We start from the raw sequence: 18,355 nt of genomic DNA, 5'->3' as shown, positions 1-18,355 counted from the left end.
TCCCCCTGAAGAGGGACTGATTGTTCAATAACTCTGAGAACTGTAGCTCTTGGATGGAAATAGGCGCCTCCTAACAACTATAAGCAGTCTTATAATGAACTACAACTCCCAGAATTATTTGGCGGAAGCCATGACTGTTAAAAAGGTTCACCTGGCACATTAATTATACATCTTTAAGCACCAAGTGAAAACGTCCCTCTTCTAACCAGGCCTTGGACTGATTAATATTGTCCTGCCTTTTAAATGTGTCTGTAGGAAGGGGAGATTATTGTTATTGTTGTTTTTTGTGCTAACTATTAATTTGCGGTTTTATCCTGTATTTTCATCTTGTGAACCTCCCTGAGATTTTTGAATGGATTTATTAAGTTTATAAATTTAATATAAAATAATAATAAACAGATAAAATAGAAGTGGCACCATAGTGATTTAAAAATGTATGGTGTGAATGTGGCCTTTCCTTTAAAAAATATATATTAAAGGTTTTCTTGAATTACAAAAGTACATAGAGTGTCTGTGTTTTCCATTCACAGAAACTTTTCTCTCACCCTGCTAGGATGACAGACAGATCCTGGCAGTGAAACTTCTGATTTTGGAGTCCACTCACCTACCTTATCCTCCCACAGAGTTATTGCATGAAAATTAATCCTACCACCTGTGGAAGGTAGGGATCAGGTGAACAAGCCACCGAAACAAATTGCTCATTCCTGAATAATGTCTCACTGGCCCAGAGCTGTTAAAGCAACTCGGTTTAGGCCTTGTCAGGATCAGGAGATGGCAGCCACACTTATCAAAACATTCTTGCCATGATAATGGTTTTCCTGGCATCCAGGTTCTGTTGGTATTCACTCTGCTTGGCTGCAACTCAAATTCAAAGCACATTTGAGCAGACACTGCTCTGAGACTTGCACCCCAAAGCAGAGAGAAAGGAGCTTACTGGGTGCTATGAGGGAAGTCCAGCAAGTGCGTCATGGTGACAAATGGGTGGCTGAGGGTTTCGATCGGTGTTATCCTCTTATCCGCGTCTATCGTCAACATCTTCTTTAACAGATCTATGAACTCCCGCCGGTCTGCCTTTTCAACCAACATATCGCTGCCTTCCAAGTCTGTTGTCATATTCACCTGAAATGAAAAACTGAATCAGTAGCAAAACTACATTTCTGGAAGTCCTGGGCCTAGAGAAATCACACCCAGCCTGATGCTTACACATGTTTGGCAGGATCAGGGGAACAGCCTACGAAAGATCAAAGATTCACAGAGTCCTCAGAGGCAAAGCTAGCATGCAGACACTCTCCCTTTGTGCAAGTTGCTTCACAGCAGGCATAGGCAAACCTGGCCCTCCAGATGTTTTGAGACTACGACTCCCACCATCCCTGACCACTGGTCCTGTTAGCTAGGGATGGTGGGAGTTGTAGTCCCAAAGCATCTGGAGGGTCGAGTTTGCCTAGGCCTGCTCCACAGGTTATGACAAATGCATGGAGGGCCCTTACGTGTACTGCGATGTATACACATAAGGCCCCTTCACATGGCACCAAAGGCATGACCAAGGAATATGACCAGTGAGTGTAGCAGCAACAAATTGAGCAGACCCACAGGGGCGTTTAAGCATATAACACCAAAATTCTCTAACGGAGTTTGCACAAGAATGGAGAATACATCGTTATCTTGCGGTGGGTTATTTGGCTGGATATTACCCTGAATAGTTCACCAACGTTCTTACCTGTGCCATATCATCCAAACAATTGAAAATATACTTTCTTGCTTCTTTTGACTTGATCCCCGTCTCTGCCTCATGATCATCCGGTGTCTGTTCAGAATCAAGAAAAAGTCAGTTACCTGCATCTGCTCTGAACTCTATTTAACCTTCATTGCTACTCCAGGTAGGCACCACAAAACCTTCCACCCCTTTCAGCCAAGCTCCCAAGTAGCTTTATTGGTTGTTTTACATATTGTCCATCTCACATGAAATTGCACAGGAATTGAAGTAAATCCGTGAGTTTCGAGACCGCTGCTAAATTTTCATCAGATGTGAGCTGCAGACTTAGTAACGCACAGTTGTAGAGGGAAATGGTGGCATCTTTCCCCTATTCAATGCCTGTGTAAAGCTTTTTTACATTTGTGGGGGGCAGGGAACAGGGTCATGCTACTAACAGAACGGATGCAAGGAATAGATGTTTGGTCACCCTAGACTTGGAGCCCCACATGGCTTTGGTTTTTTTTGGGGTGCTACCATACTCAAGGGACATGGGTGGTGCTGTGGGTTAAACCACAGAGCCTAGGACTTGCCGATCAGAAGGTCAGCGGTTCGAATCCCCGTGACGGGGTGAGCTCCCATTGCTCAGTCCTGCTCCTGCCAACCTAGCAGTTCGAAAGCACGCCAGTGCAAGTAGATAAATAGGTACCGCTCCAGTGGGAAGGTAAACGGCGTTTCCGTGTGCTTCTCTGGTTCGCCAGAAGCGGCTTAGTCATGCTGGCCACATGACCCAGAAGCTGTACACCAGCTCCCTCAGTCAATAAAGCGAGAAGAGCACCACAACCCCAGTGTCGGTCACGACTGGACCTAATGGTCAGGGATCCCTTTACCTTTACCATACTCAACAAATGGCAACCACAGCCTTTCCCCCCACTATATTTATATTTATTGTAAGAGCAACGTGGTGGTGTATAGAATTAGTTTCTGGATGTTTGGCCTGTGTTTGAAACAGGATGATGTGTTAAAGGGGCTTTTGGTATTATCCGACATGCCTCTTCTGATGTTCTTATGCAAAGAGACAACATCCTCTCCCAAAACAATCCCAGCAGGGAGGTGAGGAGGAGTCCAGCCTACTTCATTGAGTCCTCTCTATGAATCTGCAAACGTTTTGAAGACCCGAGGCATTAATTTGCCAAGCCACCCAAAAGCCACATCACGTTGTTGCAGCAACTGCCTATCAGCCTGCCTTAAAGCCCACAGGCCTCAATCATGTTTCGACATTATGAGATGCAGGCCCCAATGAAGGAAGCTGAGAAGCAACATCTTCACCTTTAGCCTCCACAGCGGATACGGCGAATCTGTATCTCTGTTGAAAAATCTCGTAGTCTTCGTCCCTGCACTAAGTAAATACTCAGCTGGCAAGCCCTGCGTCTGCGAAATATATCGGATCTGTAAGAGAAGGATAAGAAAGAAGCCCAGATTTATCTTGCCGGGATCTGTAGTAGGTTGGGGGCTGGAATAGGGGAGGGGGGTCTTTAGGTATCTAAAGCAGCAGAAGAAATAATGGGAGGAAATGGGAGTGAGGGCATGGAAAGTTTGGCTCAAACCAAGGACTGAAAAGGAAGGCAAGGGCCCACAAACTTTAACCATTAGTAATATTTATGATGTATTAAGAGGCTAAATAACTAGGTGCTATAAAATTATCTTTCCTTCTGCAGTTAAACTCCACCGCACTCCTCCTTTAGCCTTTGAAGCCTGCGGACATACATTGCTTTATCCATAAACTGCAAAGATAAAGGGAGAGCAGTGAAGGTATAAGAGTGTGTGTGTATGCCTTGCGGGCATGCTTTATTTGCCAAAGAGCCTTTTACAACTTTGGCTTTGATCCTCAAATGCTAATTTTGGGAGGACTTGTTTGAGCAAGATGCCATGAAGGCCAGGTTGCGTCCGCTCCGCCATCTTTTTCCGAATGAAAGAAGTTTAGGTCTGTATGTTCTGTCCCACCAAACAGCTCTCACCATGGACAACTGGTACCCCCCCCCCCGGGCATCCTACATGAAGATGCACCCAACCACTTCAGTGGGGTTCAGATGAGCATCACAATGTGGATAGGAAGGCATAAGAATAATCGTCTATACCCCTAGACAAAGAAGCTGAGGTCAAGTGCATCCTTTGGGTGCAGCGGGTCCCAGGAATAAATCCCTGGAGTCCCTGGTTTTAAAAAGAAGCACACTGAGACTCTGGAGAGCTGCTGCCTGTCAAAATGGACAGTACTGTGCTGGACCGATAATCCAACCTGGTACAAAGCACCTTCCTAAGTACCTATTAGCTATATGAGTAGAAATCTGTTTCCATGGAAGGCTCTTTTTTGCCAGATTGGAGCATATCTGCTGAATTTGTGGCATGGCCATTAAAACTCTTTTGTCTGCTTGCCTCATAATGGTTTTAAAACATGAACCTATTTTATACTGTGAATGTGTTCTATTTTCTTTTGACTGTTATTTGATTGGTTCTAATATTTTTAGAGCTGGTGCCAATTATCATAATACGTACTGTCTACTGGTTTAAGCTGCCGTTTTTATTTATTATATTATTATTTCATTATTGCCAAACGAACAAACAAACAAATTTCTTGAACAGAAGCAAGGAGGCGAACTGAAGCTTTGCACCAACCATCTTCCAAATGTCGCCTCTAGAGAAAGTCTCAAAGACTGCGGCAGTGAAACTGAGGAACTGGGAAAGGCAGCTCCAAATTTTGAAAAGCTAGATTTTGGCTGCATAGACTTTTGTGCTGATTATAGTCGCAGGTATCTGGCATTCAATGGATGGTTGAGCAAAAGGTAGGGTTGCCACCATTTTTTCTGGCCTTGCTCCTGTTTCTTTAAGCAGCAGCCCGATAAACAGAAAATGAAGCAGGCAAAATGTTCTGCAGCATGGAGAGAAGTGATGGGCAAGGCTTTATCTGCTTAATTGCCTTTGTGTCATACCACTGCTAAAGGCACTGGAACAAAACAGGTGATAATGCCAGTAACAGGCTCACCAACTTTTTTTTCTGAGAAGCTCAACAGCTGCTTGACAATAAGCAAAGTTATTGCAGGCAACGTTTTTCCCATCACTGTGCTACCTTCAGTGTTAAACCGAACGGTGGGCTCCTAGAAAACAGCCTAGCCCAAGGATCTCCCTGCCCTTTGACTTAGGCCTCTGCTGCTGCCCCTCCTACGGCGATGATGAAAGAGGAGTGTTAACGTGAATGAGCACTCCCTTGCTTCTCAATCCTTAGAATGGGAAACTTACAGCCCTTCTGAGGTTCTTGGACTACAATTCCCATCATCCCTGACCATACAGGCTGGGGCTGATGGAAGATGGAGTCTAGCCATGCCTGGAGGGCCACAGGTTCTCCACCTCTGCCTCAGAACATGTCCTTGGTGGCAACAAGAGGCAACTGATACTGCAATGTAGATAACAAATAAACCTGCATTGATACTTGCTGTTACAGTGGAGTAAGGATGCCTGCTTTGTTCACTGTTTGACCAGACACCCATCTACAGAGCTTCCTAGCCACCTGGAAGCTAGACTCTTGCTTGACAGATCACCTAGGCGGTCAGCCCTTAAAGGCACAGTACTACCAAAACACTACAGACGAACAATTAAAAAGTGGTCTCAGGAGTTAAAAGTACAGGTAAGGTCATTTCAAGATAGTAAGGAAGAGCGAAGAGGAAGGAGGGACATAAAGACACATGAAGATAGAAAAAGGACTAGAGTCATACACAATCTTTGTCTTTATGGGCACTCCTGGTTCAAAACCGAGCTGGCTTTCCACTCTTAACTCCCAATGCAATAGATAAAGAGGTCTCACCACAGAGTTAAAAAGGTACAGAGTGGCACTACTTGTTAAATTGGGGCCACCTTGGTGTTGCAGTGGGAGATAAGAGAACATAGTCTGAAGTTACATGAAACCCCCACCTTGATGAAGGCAAGCTGGGCTGGGGCTGGTCAGTGACTGGGTGACCAGTAGGAAACCATATCTGGGCTGCCTTGGGTCCCATGATGGTGGAAAAGTGAGATATAAATACCATAAAATACTGTAAACAGATCAAGCAATCCACCCACCTTGTTCAACACACTCTGGCCAATGAATAATCATGACCAATGGCAGCTCAGTTTCCCCCCTGAAACTCCAGATTGCATGTCACTCTTGCCTCTCCCCCCCCCATTCCCTCCTCCCCTCAATCTCTATGGGAGGAAAGTACGCACCACTCTTGCCCAAGTAAATAAAAGAGGCAGCAATACCAACCTGGTCGTACTCTGAAGCTCCTGGATATAGCGGCCAGCCCAAGAAAAGCTCTGCAATTACACACCCCAGAGACCACATGTCAATTGCTTCACAGAAGGGTAAACCGAGGATGATTTCAGGGGCTCTGTGGAAGAACAACAGGAGAGAGAGAGTGCATTAGCTATTGCAAAACATAGCTGTTTCATTATGAGATGGACAGGGGTGAGGGACCTGTAACCTTCCAGACGTCGCTGGACTACAACTCCCATGATCCCTGACCGTTGGCCATGCTGGTTGGGTCTGATGGGAGTTAAAGTCCAACCACATCGGACATCAAATAAACCGTTTGTGTTCTACAGGCATCCTGCAATAGAAAAATAAGGCTTATATTGCAATCCTACTAGTTACACTTACTCAGAAGTAATCCCAACAGGACTGACTGACAAGTGCATGCAAAATTAAAGCCTTAAAGCATTTATTGTGCAGATGACTATGGGTGTAACTAAAAGAAAAAAAGGACTAAGAGTTCTCAAAAGGCCACCCTCCTCCCAAAAAAGTTTATTAAAATTGTTAATGCCTAGCAAGTTTTGTTGCAACACTACACAAAAAAAAGATACAACTGAGACTTCTTCATTGGCGAAAAGGCACAGAGAACCTGTCCATAAAAAGGTGTTAACTTCTGTTGCTAGAAACAGGACTATTATTATTATCTATTTCATTTCTATGCCGCTTTATACTTTTAAGGTAAAAAATCTCAATGTGGTTTACAACCTACATTAAAACATCCAATAATACAACAATCCTGAATAAAACATTACTGGAAAAAAGTTAAATATAAAGTATACATTCAAAGCAACATAATTAACGGGAAATAAAAATAGTATCTTAAAGGTTTCAAAAGGAAACATTACAAAGGAGGTCAAGTACAGAATGCACATTTAACGCAGCAAAGTTCTAAAAAACCACACCTTAAAACATTTCAAAAGAAAACATTCCTAAAGGAAGTAAAAAATAAAATGTACATTTGAAGCAGCATAATAAGCAAGAGCATGGCCCTGAGCCGAAGGAACGACCCCTTTTAGAAACTGATAAATTACTGCACTTTTTGCCTTTGTCTGGCCTTTAAGATATTCTCATAGAGGTTTTTTTAAAAAGTTTTGTTTTAGGGGCTGATATACAACTATTTATAATATTTGTTTCTGATTTGTATTATTGGAGATTAAATGTTTTTTTTCTCTCTCTGCTGCCTTTATTATTATTATTTTGGGGGGAGGCTATTCTTCCTTTCCACTATATATGCAGCACTCAGGTTCGTTATTGTAAGCTGCTTTGAATACATTTTGGAAAAGCAGTGTAACCTTAGATTAATGACTACAGGCCAGTTCAGATATTTTCTTCCATTGTAAGAGCAGTCCCATTTTGCTTAACAGTGTATGGTGAGATCTCCCAGATCTCAGCTGCAGCAGGATCCACAATCTGTAAATACTGGGGAGAGGTATGCATTTGCTCAATTTTCACTGCAGTATCCATAGTTAAATTCATTATCTTTCAAACCCAGGAAGTCAGATTTCTTAAAACACACACACACAACCCTGCAATCAGTAAGTTGACAAGAAGCTAGACCTTAGGAAAATCCCATGGGGGGAAAAGGTCAGCTCAGCCAGTCTCCAAGCCCATTCAAGCCTTTGACGGACAGCCAAGTGTTTCTATCTCCCCCCCCAACCCCATCCTGTCTAGAGTCCTTTTTACATTTCTTTGCAATGAATATTTAACGCATTTTCACCAAAAAGGGAAAGTCTTGCTTGAAATTATTGAGACCCAGGTTCACACACATGGCAGCTTAACTGCTCCTCAGATTATAACCATGTGCATGCAAAAGATTTCAGAGATTCAGTATCTTCAATATTTGTGCAATAGACTGCATTTTGGCCGAAGCATGCAGGAGTGAGGAAAGCTGCACCTACCAAAATTATATTGCTAATATGTAAGCCCCGTCCTCCTTTATACAGTGGTGCCCCGCAAGATGAATGCCTCGCAAGATGGAAAACCCGCTAGACGAAAGGGTTTTCCGTTTTTGAGCTGCTTCGCAAGACGATTTTCCCTTTGGGCTTGCTTTGCAAGACAAAAACGTCTTGCAAGTGTTCCGATTTTTTTCCGCTTTCCCCTCCCTTTTTCTAAGCCGCTAAGCCGCTAATAGCCTTTTAGCCGCTAATCCACTAAGCCTTTAATAGCCGCTAAGCCTTTAATAGCCGCTAAACCGCTAATAGCGCTAATCCGCTAAGCCGCTAATAGGGTTGCTTCGCAAGACAAAAAAAAACCGCTTGACAAAGAGACTCGCGGAACGGATTAATTTCGTCTTGCAAGGCACCACTGTATCTGGTTGCTCTTAGCAAAAGCAATATGAATGCTTGGGATAGCTCAGTTGGTGGAGCATAAGACCTTTAATCTCAGGGTTGTGAGTTTGAGCCCTATGTTGGGTAAAAGATTCCTGCATTGCAGAAGTCGGACTGGATGAGCCTCAGGGGTCCCTTCCAACGTTACAATTCTATGATTTCATGACCTGCCACAGAGTCAGCTACTGAGCCTAGGAACTATGGCTGTACTCAGGTGATCCTCCAAATTACTCTTTGAAACATCTTGATAAAGCACTGCTCATATTCTCCTCTCCTCCTCCTCTTTGGCACGGGGCTTAATGCATTGCATTCAGTTTTAATCAAACCACAGTTTGCTATCATCATGCCCCCAACAGGAAACTGTGGTTTGCCTGATTTTTCCGTACCAGGATTGCAAACCACAATTTGATCTCGGTTTGCAATCTTGGTCTGGAGCGATCACTTGAACCACAGTTTGTTGGTTTGGTTGTACAGCAAACTATGGTTTGAATTAAACAGGATGCAATGAATTCATTCCTAGGCATGAGAGGAGAAGGGAAGGAGAAATGTGCAAACAAATCCAAGTTTAGAGGATTTGCTGAAAGCAGTTCAAGGGATTTTCTTTTTAGGCACTAGTTAAGAGGAATAAAAGAGAGCAGCTTTCCCTCACACCCTTATAGGGAAACTTCATCATAGAAAGGGTTGCTGTCTGCAGCCATGGGGCTGAGGGTGAAAGCAAAAGCACAAGAGCAATTGGGTATATACAGGGTGAGTCTTTTAAAAGAGGCCCCGTGGAACATGTGTACAGTGGTACCTCAGGTTACATATGCTTCAGGTTACAGACGCTTCAGGTTACAGACTCCGCTAACCCAGAAATAGTACCCAGAAATAGTACCCAGAAAAAGAACTTTGCTTCAGGATGAGAACAGAAATCGTGCTCCGGCAGCACGGCAGCAGTGGGAAGCCCCATTAGCTAAAGTGGTACCTCAGGTTAAGAACAGTTTCAGGTTAAGAATGGACCTCCGGAACGAATTAAGTACTTAACCCGAGGTACCACTGTATATGCTCCATAGGGCTCCCTCCAGATGGGTTAATAAGGGCTTGGGTTGAGTTCCTCTTCTCTCTCCTCACCGTAACCAAAAAAATCTGGTGCTGGACCTGCCTAAAGGCACCATTACTCTAGATCTTATACTGTATGTTTCCACCTGGAAGAACAGTTTTTCAGCTTTCCACTTTGGGTGGTTTGATGTATATACACAACCCCAACGGATAGGAGCGAGACCCTCTGTGAACTGCCTGGAAAACACATCCTTCTGATGTAAAATAATCAATACGAACATCCTGTAACTATCCACTTGATCACTGTTTGTATCTCAGAAGGGAATAGAGCAGCTTTCATGAACACAGCACAGCGTTCGCTTCAAAAGGATTCGCTCGCAATTTTCCCCAGCCCCTTTTCTGTGTGTGTGTGAAATTGCAGCTTGACGCGCTTCTCAGCGCAAAGGAGACTTTTCCCCACCCACTTACTGCTGAGTTATCTAGCTCATCTGACAGCTTATTTGACCGCACATGCTCAAGCGGTCTAAGCTAGTAACCAAGTCTCTGCAACCAGCCTCTGGGAACACAGCCTGAGAGAAACTTGTTCTCCCGTCATATCAATGCAATTATGCAAAGCAAATTCCACAGTCTGGTATTCTACTGCATTTGGGGAAATACACAGGCTCCCTATAAGCCTGGTCCTCTGGGTTGGAGCACTCCAAATCTGCACCATTTTTTAATGTTAGGATCAGTGTATTAGGCTTACACCAAGGGAAATGAGGCTTTGCTGCGATACCTATCTATGCTGTGCATGCCTTCTTCCACCCTGTTCTAAACTTCTTGTCCTGAAAGGTGGGAGATTTTGTGCATTGTCAACTCCTCCTTCACTTTCTCCCCTACACACACACACACACTGCAGCAGGCAAGAATTTTAGATGAGAATATGTGAAAGCCAAGCTGTACAATCAGCAAACTTGTATGATCATCCTTGATGTGCTAGTTTTATACATGCAGGGAAGCCGTTCCCAGCATGTATAAAATACAGTGGTACCTCAGGTTACATACACTTCAGGTTACAGACTCCGCTAACCCAGAAATAGTGCTTCAGGTTAAGAACTTTGCTTCAGGATAAGAACAGAAATCGTGCTCCAGCAGCACGGCGGCAGCAGGAGGCCCCATTAGCTAAAGTGGTGCTTCAGGTTAAGAACAGTTTCAGGTTAAGAACAGACCTCCAGAACGAATTAAGTACTTAACCCGAGGTGCCACTGTATAGGGAACCATTCAAACATTTGATCCACCAACTGAGGGCTGAAGTTCTGCAATCTGCCAACAGATACATCTTATGTCTCTGCTGCTCATGCAACTCAGATCAAGCACGCAGATAGCGGGGATGCAAAAAGCTTCATTGCCAGAAGAAGGCTATTAGAAAAGAACAGCTGATTATTTCTGGAACTCTCCTGTAATGTTGACCATTACTTACCACATTCCATGGCAATAAGTTCCAAATAGCAGTGTTGTGGTGTATGGGAAATAAATGTTTCCTTTTGTTCATTATTGCCTCGCTGTATGCTGATTGCATTGCATGCTTTGTTCAGATCAAGTTATTATGTAAAACACTAAGGAGGTTTCCACTCTTGACACTAAAAGTGCTTTTTTGTATTTTGCAGATCTGTAATGTGAATATCAAAACCTACACAGCTAGAATGTAGAATCAATTCCAAGTGGTCCTCTTCCTCTCTATAGCCCACGTTATCAACATGCATATAAATAGCAGAGGAGAGGGTCAAAGGTGCTTTTAGTGTCATCTGTGAAAATGCCCTGCACAATATATGTGTAACATTTATGTATTTAAAAATGTTAAAGATATTACATACTTGCCCCCCACCAAAGTATGCTGACAGTTTAAAATGTCTTGTTTATCCATTTGCAAGTTAAGTCTGCTTTCTTAGCACTTCCTAGCAGTGCAGGTCAGCTCTGCAATTTGCAGCAACCAGGAATGAGAAAGCAGGCTTTTATTTTCTTACCAAGGGACAAAATTATACCAAATTTTGGGTAGTGCAGGGACAGAGAGCACTGCTCTCTGAGAGCACAAAAGAGGAAAAAGTTTGAACACCATGTTTTGCGCTGGAATTTTATTTAAACAGCTTCATCTAGGCCTGCAATAAATACACAGAATAGATACAGTCATACCTCGGGTTGAAGTAGCTTTAAGTTAAATATTTTCGGGTTGCGCTCCGCGGCGACCCAGAAGTAACGGAGTGCGTTACTTCCAAGTTTCGCTGGTCACGCATGCGCAGACGCTCAAAATGACGTCGCGTGCATGCGCGGAAGCAGCAAAATGCGACCTGCGCAGACACGTGTTATGTTTACTTTAGGATGCGAACGGGGCTCCGGAACAGATCCCGTTCGTATCCAGAGGTACCACTGGACCTGCATATTCATTTTGGTCAAGTGCTCTGACAACTATGTTCTGAAACTAGCTTTTACCCCCTTGAGTGCCATCTCATCGTCTCAATGTATTATTTTTTATTTATGGGACACAAAGGATGGCATGAGTAAAATGGGAGAGAGGGAGGAAGCTAAAGCTATCTTCAGATGCCTTAAAAGGTAAAGGGACCCCTGACCATTAGGTCCAGTCGTGACCGACTCTGGGGTTGCGGCGCTCATCTCTCTTTATTGGCCGAGGGAGCTGGGGTACAGCTTCCAGGTCATGTGGCCAGCATGACTAAGCCGCTTCTGGCGAACCAGAGCAGCGCACGGAAACGCCGTTTACCTTCCCGCTGGAGCAGTACCTATTTATCTACATGCACTTTGACGTGCTTTTGAACTGCTAGGTTGGCAGGAGCAGGGACCGAGCAACGGGAGCTCACCCCATCGCGCGGATTCAAACTGCTGGCCTTCTGATCGACAAGCCCTAGGCTCTGTGGTTTAACCCACAGAGCAGTTATAACCTACGGGCAGCTAAAATCAGCTGCCCACTTCCTCAGTTCCCACCCCTTCTACCCTGTATTCAAATCTAATTCCTGCACCAAGCAATCGGGGAAGATTTGGATCAAAGTGCCTGTCACGCTGCTGGGGTTTGGCCCCCCGCTCCTTCCATCCCTGTCTTCCCCTTGGAACTGAATAACAGCAGGACTTGCATCTTTGCAACAGCTGTTTCGTTTTGGTTTGGGACCTGCCATCCTCAACCTCTCAAGCTGCGAAACCAGCACACCGGGGCCCTGAGCTCTCCTCCTTGCTCTGCTCACAATTCCCTGGCGGAAGAAGCCTCGCCTCGCCATTGGTCGGCCCTCTCCATGTGATTCTCTGCCAACGTTCCACCTGCCTCCAGCAGAATATTTACTTTAGTGACCCTGCTCTGTGGCAGGGTAATTTCATTGTCTGGTGTTTCTGTCAGAGAAATTAATTACTGCTCCTACTCACCAGCTCCCTTGCCCGCACGTCACAGAAACATTAAAAGCAACTGCCAGGGACTTTCAGCTTCCACAGCTTGGGCTGTTTGGGAGCTAAATCCTCTCTGAATGCCAAACCTGCCTCAGAATACCATATAACACCTGCAGGAATCTCGCCAGCACAGGAATGGATTTTATTGCCTGTTCCTAGCTGGACAAGCATACACATATTGAAAAATGGGGAGGGGAGGAATAAAGCCGCACACAACCCCCCACTATCTTGGCCACTCACTTAGAGAACACTTGGTTCTCAAACTTAATCCGTTCCAGAAGGCCATTCCAAAATCAAAGTGTTCCAAAACCAAGGTGCACTTTCCCATAGAAAGTAATGCAAAACGGATTAATCCATTCCGGACTTTTAAAAACAACCCCTAAAACAGCAATTGAACATGAATTTTACTATCTAACGAGACCATTGATCCATAAAATGAAAGCAATAAACAATGTACTGCAGTCACACAATCAATCAATCAGTAGCTGAACTGGGTTCCACACAGTCACAAAAAAGCCGCAAAAACAAAAACGCAAAATAAATAGCAAAAACAGACAGACCTCAGCGTAACGCTCAAAATGGAAGTGTGGCACTCAGATCGTCAGCGTTGACACTCAAATTGTCAGCATAACACTCAAATCGGAAGCGTAACACTCAAAATGGAGCACGTTCAGCTTTCGAAAAAAGTTCGCAAACGGGAACAACTGCTTCTGGGTTTGCAGTGTTTGGGTTCCAAGTTGTCTGAGGACCAAGGCATTTGAGAACCAAGGTACTACTGTATTACAAATAGATATCAAGCATCCAGAAGTGCAATAAATGCCCGACACAGAAAAGCATTTCTGTGTAAGGAATGGCGCACAACCGAAGTGCAGATCACCTGCAGTAAAAGACCAAACTGAAGGGGGACGAAGTTCAGATGTGATCATCAGGAGAATGAGTTCATCAGGAGAATGAGCCTGCATGAGACGCACACTCCCTCTGCCTCTCTGTTTTGTGCACGTGAGGCGACTTGAGCATTTTCTTTTGAACTAACCACGCAGTTCTACATTTCAACTGAACTTTTGGGTGTAACCTAAGCACAACTAGCAGCCACCCACTGAAGAAAGAGCTCTCAAGTCCAATGGTGCAGTTGCATCCTGCGTTGTTGATCTTGCGTTGGGACGACATGGCCTCCAACATCCCTTCCAACATGAGGATTCCATAATAGGCTGAAGTACAGTACAGATTCCAGTAATGTCTTTTGGTACATTGATGTCACTCCTGGGAAAGTTACAGATAGGTAGCCGTGTTGGTCTGCCATAGTCATAGTGTATCTGAAGAAGTGTGCATGCACACGAAAGCTCATACCAAGAACTAACTTAGTTGGTCTTTAAGGTGCTACTGGAAGGAATTTCTTTATTTTGACTCCTGGGAAAGAACTTTGAGCCACTCTGTTGAGCAGACATGGCCCCTTGCAAGCTCCAGCACACTTGAATATGGCCCAAGACTTCTTATTGGAAACCCATAAACACCAACTTTTTCCTTGTACCCTTGCCCACCCCTAGGAAGCTCTTAGCTCAACTTTCACCAACCTGATGCCCTCTAGATGTTTTGGACTACAACTCCCATTAGCCCCAGTTGGCACAAGCTCTCTGGGGCTGGTGGGAGATGTAGTCTAAAACCGTTGGAAGGTACCAAGTTGGTGAAGGCTCTTCTGGCTTATACTGTATGTATCTGAAAACGTAACAGCTAAAAATGTTTAATAAAAATGATAAGCAAAGAAATAAATAAAAAGCTTAAATTTAGTATGCTTTGCAACACTCCATATTACTTGCAGAAGTCTGGATCAATTATTTTTTTCCTGTCTGAGGGTAACCAGGTTCAAAATATTGCACTGCAAATGCAACATGCTCATCAATTGAAAATTTAACATCTGGCATCTTTAGTGTTACGGCTAAAATCTGGGTGCGGGGTTACTCTGCCACCCAGCTCATCGGACTAAGTCCGTGGGTCCCTGCGGAAGAAAATGAGCTCAGCCGGACACAGGAGCAAACTGCAGAAGGTCCAAGTTTATTGCGCAACAGGTTCAAGGCGAGATTGAACAGTGAGAAAGGGGTGACATGAACTTTTGAAATTTCCCTCCATATCCCAGTTACATCATGAATACATTAAGAAGAGGTTGGGTTACACAGATTAACATATGGAGGAGGGAGGGGTGAATATGCAGAGAGCTGGAGATATGCGCAGATAAGCACATCCTGAGAAGGCAATGGTCCATGTTTGCATAGTCTGTCACCTGGCATCGCCTGGAGGAAGGGTTTGGCAGAGTGATTTTGACTGGATTACTTGAGAGATTATGGAGGACAGGGGAGGGGTGATGGAGTCCTAGAGAAATTGAGCAAATATATTGTAGTGAAGAAGACATGCCCCCCCCCTTCCGTAACAGTCCCCCATTCGGAGATAGATTTGCATTAAAGTTCTGTAAGAACTTGCAAATCTTTTCTCCGCACCCTAAATCTCGGTGAATGGGATGTGTGGCTTTATGCAAACCTGAAAGGGACTTAGATATCATGCTGCTTTAAGGATATTTGCACAGAAATATAATGGTGTAACAGTACACATAGTTAGACATAGGATATCACGTAAATTAATATTTTGTTGCTCAGTTACTTGTGGTATTCTAGCACCTTGGAAGAAATATTTTCTCAATAGTGATCTATGCTTTACATTTAGGCAGGAAGGTCCACTAATGACTGCAAAGTGCAGTTTGCTTCCCCCCCGCCATTTTTGTGTTCTCAGGTGTCAAGGTAGCTCTTCTGTGGTCTCACACTGACATAGTGCTACAGCAACACATCCTGTCTGTTGAATCCCCTCAGGGCTTTCATTTAACCATGTCGCCTGGCATTCACCATAGCTGGCACAGGTTTGGGCATCTCTGAGGGAGATGTCTTCGCCTTGGCCTTTAGCTATGGGATTTTATTATAGGCTGTGGTCGTGGACTCATGAGAAGTTGCTCACTTGCACTTAAAGGACCAAAAAGCTAATTGCAGCCTGGATACACTTGCCCAATTCAAACTGAGTCCAATTTGAATTTATCTTGCCCCATGGTTCTCAACTTTTCAAACCAATCTGTTAAAAGAAAACCATTCTTAAAAGGGCACTTTGTCCAAATAAGTCAATTTAACTCTATAAGGGATCATTCCTGCTAAACCAAAGCATATCCACCTTCATGTACCTGGTGTTTTATGGATCCAGAAGTTTGTCATTGGCAAAACGAGGTTTAACACATATTAAAATGGATAGGGAAAGTTGGCAGAGTGTCAGGTGGAACAATGTGGTTATAAATTGATCTAAACATTGGACTACACAATAGTGTGAGCTATTAGAAAGTATAAAATGCATGAGAATTCTCCATTGGTGTGTAAGCAATAAGACATTAAACATAAAAACAGTTACACACAATAAATTGCCCCCCATTGTGGAAATCACACTGTCAGACACATTTCAACATTCTTACATAATAACACATAATACAAAACAAAATAATTAAATATCTGTTGCATATCTTGACACAATTGTGATCTTTTACGTATGTATCTTTTGAATCCTGGAGCAGAGGCTTGAGGTTCAAAAGTGGGAAAATGTCCTTGCAATTCAACTCCTCCCCCCTTTGTCAGGTCCACTCCCCCCCCCCCCGGCAGTCTATATCCTTTGAAAGAGATAGCTGTGGGCACTTTGAAAACTCTGTTGTTGCTGGTCTTGTGATGGGTTGACTAAGTTGAGGGGTTGTTGCTGCTTTTCATCATTGCACATCTGTAGAAGTGATATCCTGTAAGGGGCAGGGTTTTGGGGCGACTTAAAACAGTTAGACAAGAAAGGGGCAAAAGGCAAAAAGGATGTCCTCCAGTTTCCATGGGAAGCTGCAAATAATAACAATCTTAGTGGATTAAACATTTTATTCATTATCACATTTCCATATAATTACTGTTATTATCTGCTAAGTTTGTTTGCTTTCCTTCACTTAATTTTGTTGTTGTTGTTCTTTTCATATTATAAAATAAAAAATTACTCCACATGTATAGAAAGAGAACTGTAAAAAATACAAAGGTTAAAAAATAAAAAAGCAAAAAATTAGATTACCAGTTAGATGAAAATGGACTTGACACAAAGACATCAGATTCAGAAAATAACTATTATTAAATAGTACAAAGATATTATCAAAACCACACATATTACTACTGGACTGAAAAAAAAATGGAAAAACAATGGGGAAAACTTAAAATTCACCATGTGCTATTCAATAAAAGAACTTCATGAGACTGACTTTCAACATGTGATGAACATGTCCCCCAAAGTAAAACACAAACACACAAAAATGAGCTATGAGGAACCAAAAATAAATAAATGCTAAGACACACAATTAATAAGTAACCTGAAGTAATCTGTTTTGGCATTCTAACATCCCAAATGAAAATAAAAGTGTTTCTTGATGTGACATCAGCTGTAATGTTAATAGCGGAATACTGGGAAATGAGTTAATACCAATAAAATGAATGGCAATTTAAAGTTGTGCAGGTACCTTGCACTAGCCAAAATGACAGAATTAGTAAGAAATGCTCAGGCCAAAGGTAAACAAGTACCATTCCACAAACAATGTTTGGTTGTGCTTCGATTAACTTCATAGACATCATGGAGAAACTGATTAAATAAATGAAAACAGATTATTTGTAACTTAAAAAAATGTCAAAGGCACAAAGAGATAGAGGTCACTAATACAGCAGGGATTCAGACTTGTTTCACAGAACAGAAAGAAAGTTGCTGTTTGGCTTTAAGGGAAGAAGGAAGAAAAGAAATACAAATGCAATTACTTTTTATAGAGTATTTAAATCACTGTTTGCATCCCCTCATTATCATTTGTGCTGTGGGAGAAAAGAAAGGACACTCTGTTAAAAAGGAAAATTATTTCATGTGAGAGGTCCGTCAGGAAATGCTGTTCCTAAAATGTATAGGCAATGTATAGGCATATACACACACACCAAAAAAAAAAAAAAACTGTTATAAAATTTAAATCCCATGGGGGGGGGGAGAGAAACTACTCAAGAGAGGAACTCACAGTGGGAGTGCTTTGATATTTACCTGTGAAAAATTTTTTGGCATGTCCAGTACTTAACTCTTGTCTTAAGTAGCCCCTGGAGCAAAACACATTAAGGATGGTTCCAAGTTTTACATAAGGAAATTTGGAAAGGTTTCTCCCTGCAGCACACTGCTCTCCAAACCTTCTCTCTCCCCCCTCCTTTCTCTCTCTCTCTCTCTCTCTCTCTCAGCTGATCTAGCCTCTGTGCATGTGCAGAGTTCATGTCTCAGCAAACCTTTTATACCATTGAAAATGTTGCATCTTTTGGCTCAATTTGAATAAGGAAGGGAAAGGTAAGGGGTAGATTTTAAAAGTAGAGTTAGATTTTAAAACACAAAAAAGAGAAACTCAGTAATTCAAGTACAGTATTCACCTTCCTTTATGTACAGGAAAGGGCTATCATTATTGGTCATTTTATCTGGTCA

The 18,355-nt window shown here is 43.0% G+C and overlaps 1 protein-coding gene across 4 annotated transcripts in view; it reads right to left on the bottom strand.

Moving 5' to 3' along the window:
* Window positions 1-18,355, bottom strand: part of HIPK2 (homeodomain interacting protein kinase 2) — a 164,141-nt gene that overhangs the window by 34,482 nt on the left and 111,304 nt on the right. For all 4 annotated transcript variants that reach the window (XM_082240381.1, XM_082240382.1, XM_082240383.1 and 1 more), the window contains exons 3-6: window positions 5,985-6,108; window positions 3,020-3,139; window positions 1,718-1,804; window positions 935-1,119 (exon numbers count right to left, since the gene is read on the bottom strand). In XM_082240381.1, the coding sequence (XP_082096507.1) occupies window positions 935-1,119; window positions 1,718-1,804; window positions 3,020-3,139; window positions 5,985-6,108 (516 nt within the window). The remainder of the gene's footprint in view (window positions 1-934; window positions 1,120-1,717; window positions 1,805-3,019; window positions 3,140-5,984; window positions 6,109-18,355) is intronic.

Source organism: Podarcis vaucheri (genome assembly GCF_965113315.1).
Source record: "Podarcis vaucheri genome assembly, chromosome: 10".
In the NCBI taxonomy this organism is placed as follows: Eukaryota; Metazoa; Chordata; class Lepidosauria; order Squamata; family Lacertidae; genus Podarcis; species Podarcis vaucheri.
This window is presented reverse-complemented; position numbering and strand designations above follow the sequence as displayed.